This window comes from Micropterus dolomieu, linkage group LG02, assembly GCF_021292245.1.
Source record: "Micropterus dolomieu isolate WLL.071019.BEF.003 ecotype Adirondacks linkage group LG02, ASM2129224v1, whole genome shotgun sequence".
Taxonomy (NCBI): domain Eukaryota; kingdom Metazoa; phylum Chordata; class Actinopteri; order Centrarchiformes; family Centrarchidae; genus Micropterus; species Micropterus dolomieu.
In genome coordinates this window covers 11,272,285-11,283,959 of record NC_060151.1, presented here as the reverse complement: position 1 = coordinate 11,283,959, position 11,675 = coordinate 11,272,285, and the positions used below count along the sequence as shown (strand labels likewise).

Sequence of the window (11,675 nt, the reverse complement as noted above, 5' to 3'; positions counted from 1 at the left end):
TCTCCCTCTCTCTCTCCTTCACCCCCAACCGGTCGAGGCAGATGGCCGCCCACCCTGAGCCATGGTTCTGCTCGAGGTTTCTGCCTCTTAAAAGGAAGTTTTTCCTTGCCTCTGTCGCCTAGTGCTTGCTCTTGGTGGGAACTGTTGGGCTTCTGTAAATATCATCACAGAGTACGGTCTAGACCTGCTCTTTTATGAAAAGCGCTGTGGGATTACTGTTGTTGTGATTTGGCGCTATATAAAGAAAATTGAAAATTGTGCTCTTCCTATGTTAAATTCACCCATTACAGGTTGGGCATATGACTTTCTAGAAATCCAATACCACAACAGAGCGAACAACCCCACAGCAAGTAATGTAGCTAACGTTAGCTAAGTTATGGGTTAGCAAACTGTTGCTACAGTTGCTGCTGCTAAGCTAACATGAAGCTAATATGCAGTTGACAAGAGCCAGCTAGTGATGTGCGATACCATTTAATTCCTATATGATCCAATACCAAGTAATACCCAGGCTGGTGTTGCTGATACCAATACTTTTTACATATTTTATTTCTAGTTTAATGTGACCACCCCCTCTCGTTTTGGTATTTATGAGGGAAATAAAAAGTAGGCTGTAGCTTACAGATTCCAACTAATAACTGCATAATGACATATCCTGCTCAGAACTGCTGCTTCATAACGTCATCATATTATTTTGACTAAATCTAAGAAGTTTGCGGTGTTGCCAAAGTATTTCAGTCTTTGCACACACATCAAAGCTGCTCACTTCAAAGAAGCTCCGTCACAGACCCGTAGCGCAAGCATGACTTTGACAGGCGGAAGGAGAAATAGTTCCTAACAACAGAGTATAATTAGACCATCCTGGTGACAGTAAGATTCTTATGATAAAACACAAATGCACTCCACATTACTGAGTTTAGATATCAATCCTTCTATATGAGTTACGATCCTAGAGCAGGAAACATTGATACTTTAGTATTGATCCGCACATCCCTAGGGCCAGCACAGCAGCTCCAGATGGCAATACACACAACTCTAAAATATATTAAATAGATTCTCTTCTGTCATTGAAATAATAAAATAAGAGATAACCACTAATTTCATCAGTGATGGACTCCCAAAAAGATTTTCCTCTCAGTAAAGGTTTGTTGTACCTTTTGGATCGGTTTTTATTGCACAGATTTTTTAATGGGGGTCAGTTTTGTTAACATGGTGATGATTAGTCTGAACTCCAAATACATTATACTCCTTTCAATCCAGTTTTCTTTATATATGCTATGCTCTTGGAGTTGACCATAATATGGCGGTTGTTACGAACAAACCACAATTTCCAAGACAATAAGTCACCTAAACCTTAAAAATATACTATGTGGTATAAAGTTCCATGATTGTTCGGAAGGTCTCTCACTCGGCCCATAGACTGCACCACCTAACATGCAAGCGCAGTCTGTGGCGCCGTGAATGTGGCCCTCGTGTCACCCTGGACCAATGACATGTCAGCAATTGAGTGCCTCAATCGAAGAGACAGTTTTCAGTCTCCCCGCTTTCAGTTGCAACCGTTCAGGAGGACACTGTTGTCACATCTTTTGTCTCTAGTTCAGAGGAGTTTTGCTGGACTTCTGGATAATGCTTCATTCATATTCTGGACAGCGTTTGTTTTCCTTTCCATATTCCGTGTGCATCCTTGAGAAGTGAGTACAGTGTCTAGTTTGTTCGGTTTATCACGTGTGATGTTGGCGTGTGTTTTATCACCCTGTCTCACTTCGTAGCATATATTATATATTGCTGTGTTTCTTTTCATGTTTATAATCAATATATATAGTTTAGGTCGGACTTCCTTCCCGTAATATAATCAATATATAGTTTATGTCGGACTTTCCCTCCAGTTTATTAGTACTGCGCACGCTGACAGTCAGTAAGGGACCGTCACAAAATTACCTAGTCTGTGTGTCATTAGTCAGCCTATGCAACAGAGCCTTTTCAGTCCATGTGTGTAAAAATATGGAAGCTCCCTTATTTAGTTCGTGCTTTCTCTTCAGAAGTTAGCCATCTTTGTTCATTTCGTCCTCATATATGTCATTATTCGCACTTGTTTATCTCATATTATCTTGCTTTTATTCATTACTATTTCAGATGTCTAAAATGTCATTTGTTTATTCTCTTTACAGTTACCACACACAGTTAACACACACACCCACACATACACATAAACATATACTCGTTTCATTCTACAATAAACAAGTTGCAAGAAAAGGAGTGTGAGAGTGTCATTGGATTGGGAAGATTACCAACATCATCTTAATTGTTCTAACCGGACAAACTGTGGAGGTGTACAGCAACAAAGACACATCAAATAATTCATTCATTTATAGAGGTCTCAAGTTTGGGGATCAGAAGCCAACACCTCTTTTATATGGTCCTTCGAGCCGGATGTACAGTTCCACAGCATATGATGGCATTCCCTGGTAATACCATGATGTTCGCCCACCTCATTATCTTGACGACTTCCTGGTGCAGCTTCCAAGACGACACCGACCTCAGTCAAACACACTCTATGATCACTCCACCAATGGAAATAGCAAGCATCATCCTGCATTTGAAGTCACACCCCATAGACAGACATCTCAGAGCTTTGCATCAGAAGTGGTCCTGTCAGCACTGAGAGACATGAAAGAGGACAACCAGCTCCGGCAAGAGATGCAGACACTCTTCAGCGCTCTCACGCCACAGCCATCAGCTGCATCTCAACCGTTTGCTTCACGTTATAAAGGTCTCCATCAAAGGCAGCCCCAGTTTGAGGACAGCGGCGCCTCCTTAACAAGGGCCTCTCCTCCAGACTATGTATAAACTCCACTGTTATATGCCAAACAGCCTTCCGGTCTACCAGAGGAGGGCCTTCGGGATGTGCCATGGCCGGACTCATCTCCTCCACCATTTCCTCCACCGCCACCGCCAGTGTCATACCTCCCTCCTGACAGCTCTGCACCTCAGGACTCATTCATGCAGACATCACATCATCAGTATCAACCTCCATATGTTACTGAGCTGACAGATCGTCTCAAGAGCATGAACATAAACTATGATCATGCTGCACCTTCAGTGCTCACACCAGACTACGCAGAGCCATACACTCTTCCTCGTGGCCAATCATCTTGCTTCCATCACTCATCAGGTGACCCACCGCACTGGCCACCTACAGACTCAAGAGGATGGAGAATCTACAATGAGCCACACCCTCCAGCTCCTCAGGAGATGAAATATCGTGGCCCAAAGCCTCACATCCCACACTTCACTGATGATGATCCCCATCAGTTTGCTCGCTTTAAGATAGCGCTTGACAATATCCTACCTGCCGATGCCACTGAGCGCTTCAAATACCAGATCCTTGTCGACCATCTGAAGCTGGAAGACGCACTCCTCATTGTTGACTCCTACAGCAATAGTATGTATCCCTACAGCAACACTATGGCCTCACTGACAGAGCTGTATGGCCAGCCTCACAAATTGGCTTTGCAGTGTATCACTGAGGTCCTGGCTGGACCAGCAGTCAAGAGTGGTAATGGAAGAGGATTTCGGTTGTTTGCACTAAAAGTGAGGGCACTAGTAGGGATGCTGGATCAACTGGGGAAAGAAGGGAGAACGGAGCTGGAGTGTGGGTCACACATCTCACACCTTCTGTCCAAGCTGACAACTGTGCTCTCAGCTACACATGACCTGAGAGCACAGTTCAAGCGCTTCATTAATCCAATTCGCACCCCCATCCCAACCTTGCTGGATTTCTCTGAGTGGTTGGAATACGAGGTCCGCATACAAGATGATGATGTACAAACACATTCCTCCCAACCATTCAAAGATTTGCGACCTGACCGCCAGAGAGGTGTAAAAGTCAAACAGAAGTCTGCAGCTCACTCCACAACAGTGTTACTTCGATGCGACCCACCAGCCAAGGAATCAGAATCTTCTACGCAATCAAGGTCCAAGATCAACAATCCAGAGAAGCCCAAAAAGTATTACCCCTTCTGTGATGATATACAGCATTACTTCAATCAGTGCTCAGCATTTAAGGCATTTACAAAGGACCAGAAAATAGCTTGGATCAAGACTAATAAACGGTGCTGGAGATGTGGAAGAGATCATCAAGCAGCACAGTTCTATCTCAAAGCTAAATGTCAGCAATGCAATCAAGTTCACTTGGAAGTACTACATGATGTTAATTCATCAGCACCTGTCAGGCCAGAGAGGTCAGGCTCAGGACTTATACAGCCAGTGACGTACTACATAGATCCCTCATGGAGAACTAGCTGCATGCTGCTGAAGATGGTTAAGGTGCTTCTCTACAATAGAAAAAGGAGGCTTGAAACATATGCCATTCTGGATGATGGGTCAGAGCACACCATCCTCCTCCACAGTGCTGCTCAAGAGCTGGGCCTACAGGGTCCGAGTAAGGACCTTGCCCTCAGAACGATTCGTCAAGATATCAGTACAGTTCCAGGCAGGTCAGTCTCCTTCTCTGTGTCCTCTGCCTTTCACCCTCTGAAACGATTCAGGATCCACGGAGCATTCACCTCCATAGAGCTTGGCCTTTCCAAACATTCTCATCCTCTTGAAACGCTACAGATGATGTACCGTCATCTCAGAGGTCTGCCCCTCCACTCATTCATTCAAACACAACCGCTGCTGACCATCGGCTATGACTATCCTCATCTCCTCAGTCCAGTCGAGCCTGTGCACTTAGGACCTCCAGGTGGACCAGCTGCACTCAAGACACTACTTGGTTGGACACTTCAAGGTCCTGCCAAAGTCCTGAAGCAACAGTCCTCCACCCCTCAGTGCTTGCTTACCAACACCTTGACTCCATCCGCTGAACTCCTCAGTCATGTGACCAGACTGTGGCAGATGGACGTCCTGCCGTATCAGAATGAGAAGCTCATCACACGATCTAAGCAAGACACCAGCAGCAGTCAGGATGCTGGAAGAGAAAACCATCAGAGTGGAAGTAGATGGCATTAAGAGATACGCTACCCCCCTGCTATGGAAAGAGAATGTTCCCCCCCTCAACGCATCAAAGGAGTCGGTGCTGGGTCTTCTGCGTGGAACTGAGAAACGCCTCTCTAAAGATCCTGTTAAAGCAGATACCTACAACCAGGAGGTTAACAAATTGTTGGATGCTGGTTACATAAAGAAACTCACCCCAGCTGAATCGCAATCCAGTGTCAACTCCTGGTACATACCTCATCATATGGTCTGACATAACGGAAAGGATCGCATTGTGTTCACCTGTTCATTCACACATCGAGGTGCCAGCTCGAATGAACATCTTCTTCCAGGACCCACCCTAGGGTCCACTCTGCTTGGTGTGCTGCTCTGCTTCAGAGAACATCCCATTGCAGTCAGCAGTGATATCAAAGGGATGTTTCATCAGGTCCGCCTCTTACCCGAGGACAAACCATTCCTTCGATTCCTCTGGCGTGATAAAGCTCACAACAAATCACCCGACGTTTATGAATGGCAAGTGCTGCCATTTGGCACTACATGCAGCCCATGCTGTGCCACCTTCGCCCTCCAGAAGCACGTCTTAGATCACAGTAGTCCAGGTGAAGGCACTCGTCACTCAGTTGAGAGCTGCTTCTATGTCGACGACCTCCTGCAGAGCTTCACTTCCATATCAGAAGCAGAGCAAATTGTCAAACAGCTGCAGCAACTCCTCCTCATAGGCGGGTTTGAGCAACGCCAGTGGGCTACCAATGTGCCAGCTGTCATCGGTCACCTGCCGCCAGAAGTGAAATCAGATAGCAGCGAACTCTGGCTATCACCAGATGGGACTGATCCACCAGAGCGAGCTGTAGGACTACTATGGCACTGTATGTCTGACACCATCACCTACCAGCTACGTCACAGTGAGCATCCTGAGCCTACTATGCATAGCATATATCGAGTCTTGGCCAGACAGTACGACCTCCTTGGACTGCTCATCCCTTACACCACCCGATCCAAAATAGTGGTGCAGCGTCTCTGGAGCAAGAAAAGAAATTGGGATGACCCTCAACTACCAACCGATCTACTTCAGCTGTGGCATGCTTGGGAGAGCGAACTCCATCACCTCCCTGCCATCTCACTTCCCAGATGTTATGTGCGCCCAGAGACGGACTTCGCAACCTGCAATCATAGCATTCACATATTTTCAGATGCATCAGAGAAAGCATATGGGGCTGTAGCCTACATCCGGACGGTGGATTATGCAGGTTCGATCCAAGTATCGTTCCTAGCCGCAAGATCCAGAGTGGCTCCAGTTCGTCAACAATCCATCCCGAGGCTAGAACTCTGTGCTGCTCACACTGGTGCCCAGCTTGCTGCTGTCCTGAGGAAGGAGCTCACCCTCCCCTTCTCGAGTATCACCTATTGGACTGACTCTACTACAGTCCTCACCTGGCTGCAGTCACAGTCTTGCCGTTATAAGGTATTCGTTGGTGCCAGAGTGGCAGACATTCAAGAGATGACTGAAGGCAGTGTCTGGTGTTATGTCAACTCAAGAGACAAACCCGCTGATGACATAACTCGGGGATTGAATCTATCACAGTTCCTTGGCCACAACCGCTGGAGCCACGGACCTGCATTCCTGCATCAAGATGAATTGGCCTGCAACTCCAGACATCCCCTCATTTGACGATCCAGCTGAACTTCGCAAGATCAGCTTCTGTGGACACATCTCTGTGACATCTGATCCCTGTCTACCTGATACCAGCACCTTCAGCAACTTCAGTGAGCTGCTTGACGTTTCAGTTCGAGCACGTCATGGGGCGGCTACTGCCTCAGATCCAACAGTAGAGGATTACAAGCAACCTGAACTGGCCCTATTCAGGAAGGTACAGAGAGAGTTTCCCAGAGGAATTTGGCCTCCTGACATCTCAGAAAGCAGTACCAACCAACAGCAGATTACTCACCTTAGCTCCCGAGTATGATCAAGAATCTCTGTTGATCCGCGTGGGAGGAAGGCTCCGTAGATGTGATTCCCTTTGCCAAGACACTCTACATCCTGTCGTGCTTGACCCTCATCATCACATCACCAAGCTGAAAATTAAGGTATTTGACGAACGCCTTGCCCATCCAGGACCTGAGAGAGTCTTTGCCGAGCTACGCAGACAATTCTGGATTCTTTGTGGCAGAGAGGCTGTTCGCAAACACCAATACACCTGTCCAGAATGCCGTAAATGGTGTAGTAACCCAGTCGTCCCTAAAATGGCTGACCTTCCACCCTCCAGCTTACGGCTTCATCGCCCAGCATTCTATTCCTCCGGTGTGGACTGTTTCGGGCCATATCTCATTAAGATTGGTCGGCGAACAGAAAAACGGTGGGGCATAGTGATCAAATGCCTGACCACCCATGCTGTGCACCTTGACCTTTTAGTCAGTATGGACACTGACTCATTCCTGATGGGACTCCGTCGCTTCATCGCAAGACGGGGAAAGCCATATGAGCTACTATCTGACCAGGGACCAAGGGTGGCAGCACAGAACTCAAACAAGCATTCAACTCACTCACCCAATCTCTACAGTCACAACTGGCAAGTCAGCAGATTCATTTCCGGTTTAATCCTCCACATGCTCCACACTTTGGAGGTTCCTGGGAGCACCATCAAGTCTGCCCTACACACCACGCTGGGATCTCAGACTGCCACAGAGGAAGTCTTGAGAACGATACTCATTGAGGTTGAGAGCATCGTAAACTCCAAGCCCCTGGGTTACACCTCATCTGATGTTGCAGAGCCAGATCCAATCACTCCCAACATGTTGCTGATGGGGCGGCCTGACCCATCTACACCACAGGTCATCTACTCAGACACAGAACTCCTCAGACGTCGCAGATGGAAACAGTGCCAAGCCTTGGCTGATCAATTCTGGATCCACTTCATCCGGAATTATCTACCTTCTCTCCAGACCCGTTCCAAATGGCAACAGGAGAGGGATGATCTAACTGTTGGCACAATCGTCCTTATAGTATACCAGCAGCTTCCACGTGCTATGTGGCTAGTTGGGAAGGTTACGGCTGTCATTCCTGGTGTTGATGGTAGAGTGCGGACAGCCCAGATCCTAACATGCATGCGCAGTCTGTGGCGCTGTGAATGCGGCCCTCGTGTTACCCTGGACCAATGACATGTCAGCAATTGAGTGCCTCAATCGAAGAGACAGTTTTCAGTCTCCCCGCTTTCAGTTGCAACCGTTCAGGAGGACACTGTTGTCACATCTTTTGTCTCTAGTTCAGAGGAGTTTTGCTGGACTTCTGGATAATGCTTCATTCATATTCTGGACAGCGTTTGTTTTCCTTTCCATATTCCGTGTGCGTCCTTGAGAAGTGAGTACAGTGTCTGGTTTGTTCGGTTTATCACGTGTGATGTTGGCGTGTGTTTTATCACCCTGTCTCACTTCGTAGCATATATTATATATTGCTGTGTTTCTTTTCATGTTTATAATCAATATATATAGTTTAGGTCGGACTTCCTTCCCGTAATATAATCAATATATAGTTTATGTCGGACTTTCCCTCCCGTTTATTAGTACTGCGCACGCTAACGGGTCCGTCACGAAATTACCTAGTCTGTGTGTCATTAGTCAGCCTATGCAACAGAGCCTTTTCAGTCCATGTGTGTAAAAATATGGAAGCTCCCTTATTTAGTTCGTGCTTTCTCTTCAGAAGTTAGCCATCTTTGTTCATTTCGTCCTCATATATGTCATTATTCGCACTTGTTTATCTCATATTATCTTGCTTTTATTCATTACTATTTCAGATGTCTAAAATGTCATTTGTTTATTCTCTTTACAGTTACCACACACAGTTAACACACACACCCACACATACACATAAACATATACTCATTTCATTCTACAATAAACAAGTTGCAAGAAAAGGAGTGTGAGAGTGTCATTGGATTGGGAAGATTACCAACATCATCTTAATTGTTCTAACTGGACAAACTGTGGAGTTGTGCAGCCACAAAGACACATCAAATAATTCATTCATTTATAGAGGTCTCAAGTTTGGGGATCAGAAGCCAACACCTCTTTTATAATGATCATTACCAAATATCCAGAGTTTTATTAACCATTTAATCTTGTAGGTGCAGTTAAAATGAAAAAATCTAAAACATCCCATCCTCAGTTTGCTTTCTCTAAACTGAATAGGCTACTTCTTTCTTAAGAAGTATTCTGCTTCTTTTCCACAAACACATTATGAATTTCCTCACATCATTAACAAAAGGTGACACTATTTAAGTAATTTTAGAAAAATAAAACACATACACACAGCCTTTCATGAGGTTCAAATTTATTAAGTTACACTTTACAGGGTCAGATGATGTTTAAAAGCTAGATGTTTCCACCTTTCCACTGCTGCTCCATCACCCTTTGCTAACACGGAGGAAACAGGAGAGGACAGAAAATCTACCTTCACACTCGCCCTGTCACAAATTCACTGAAGTGTGTAGCTATCTGTTTACTGTACACGGTCTTAGGGTCTTTGTGATTACCCAAAGGGAACTAAATGAACGACTCAATACAGTAAGTGGTGGAGGAGGATAGTGACACTTTTTTTGACGCTTTTTGAGGGTTGTGTTTGATCCTGGTCCAATCAGCTAAAACACAATAATCCATAAAGAATACAGTAATACAGGTCAGTTGACATCTCCTTAAACAGTAACACAGCAACAGCAGCCTACTAGCGTTTGGGGAGCAAATGTGCTTATTTTTTAAGAGCACACCAGTGTTTTTTAGACAGGAAGTAGATGGTGACATAATGCAGCACTTATATGAAAACAGTAAAATCATGCTGGATGCATGTAAAACTGAAATTCTCACTAGTACATTTTAAAAAAATATTGGTATTGCCTTTCTAAACAACAGCGATACAGTTTGGGAGAGAGGGATGTTATAAAAGTGTGTGCGTGTAGATAGTGTTTGCCTCTCTGCATCACGGCTGTGTTTTATGTGTCCGGGTGTGTTCAGATGTCCTTGAGGTCTTTCTGGATGCCCCACAGTGTGTCCGCGCTCTTCCTCAACTGGGCCACCTCGGCATCTGTCAGGGTCATGTTGACCACGCTGCTCACGCCGGTGCTGTTCAGCACGCAGGGCAGAGACAGGAAGACCTCCTCACCAATACCATACATGTCCTGAGGAAATACACACACACACACACAGTTAGATAAGGAGGCTCAAAGAAACACACAAACTTGTGACAGTGCCAGAATTAACTGAATAGTTTAATAGGTTTGGGAAATACATATTACTTATAATTTATTTCTAAAAGTGACATGAGACGATAGACTGGAAGCGGGGGCAAACGGCTATCCTTGCTTGTATGCTTGCTTATATAATTACCATGTTGTGTCTCATATATTTACGACTTTAAATGCTAATTTGTGGTTTCTTGACAAACAACCATTTATCCATCCAGCAGCACTCCTGTGAAGGGTCTTCAGCGGTTTGCCAGATACTGTCTGTGAACACATGTTTTGGATTTAGTCTCTGTGGCACAATGTACCAACTGGAACTGGAAACCTCACTGTGATGGCAATACATCAGGAAGCAAAAAATAGTTCCTGCACGTACTGCCTGTAAAATAGTCAGAGTGAGTTTTAGAGGTGTTCAAAGTTTAAAAATAGACCTACGGACAGAGCCAGGCTAGCTGTTTTCCACTGCTTCCAGTCCTTATGTTAAGCTAGGCTAACCACATACTGATTCCAGTTATGTATTAAACACACGTACATAAGATTGATAAACCATCTGAACATCTCACCCTCAAAGTAAGAAATAAACTACAAACTGGGGTTCAACAGCTCATCTTTGCAGTGGGGCACTGTAGTGGTTTAATCTGACCATGATTGTTTACATGAATCCTAGTGCATCTGTTTACAAATTAGTGTGTGTGTGTGTCAGACCTTGACCATAGTGGAGACAGGATGGACACGGCTCATGTTCTTAATGATGCTTTCAGTCAGGTCTGCCACGCTCAGACCAATGGCCCAGTTGGTGTAGCCCTTAAGCTTGATCACCTCATAGGCACTGAGAAACAAAGCAGTGCTCGTTAAGATTTATACTGTGTGTGTGAGAAACTTTAAAAATGAGAACATTGGGGAAATGTTTCTTTGCCATACATACAGTGGGTATGGAAAGTATTCAGACCCCTTTAAATTTTTCACTCTTTGTTTCATTGCAGCCATTTTCCAAAAATCAAAAAAGTTCATTTTATTTCTCAGTAATGTACACTCAGCACTCCATCTTGACAGAAAAAAACAGAAATGTAGAAATATTTGCAAATTTATTAAAAAAGAAAAACTGAAATATCACATGGTCATAAGTATTCAGACCCTTTGCTCAGTATTTAGTAGAAGCACCCTTTTGATCTAATACAGCCATGAGTCGTTTTGGGAAACAAGTTTTTCACATCTGGATTTGGGTATCCTCTGCCATTCCTCCTTGCAGATCCTCTCCAGTTCTGTCAGGTTGGATGGTAAACGTTGGTGGACAGCCATTTTCAGGTCTCTCCAGAGATGCTCAATTGGGTTTAAGTCAGGGCTCTGGCTGGGCCATTCAAGAACAGCCACGGAGTTGTTGTGAAGCCACTCCTTCGTTATTTTAGCGGTGCGCTTAGGGTCATTGTCTTGTTGGAAGGTAAACCTTCGGCCCAG

The 11,675-nt window shown here is 45.0% G+C and overlaps 1 protein-coding gene across 1 annotated transcript; it reads right to left on the bottom strand.

Moving 5' to 3' along the window:
• Positions 1-9,299: 9,299 nt before the first annotated feature.
• On the bottom strand, positions 9,300-11,072 carry LOC123958349 (L-lactate dehydrogenase B chain-like; the record flags this gene model as incomplete). Its single annotated transcript, XM_046031676.1, has 2 exons — positions 9,300-10,157; positions 10,926-11,072. Coding segments are annotated over 2 exons (315 nt in total), but the record flags the coding sequence as incomplete, so codon positions are not given.
• Positions 11,073-11,675: the final 603 nt, after the last annotated feature.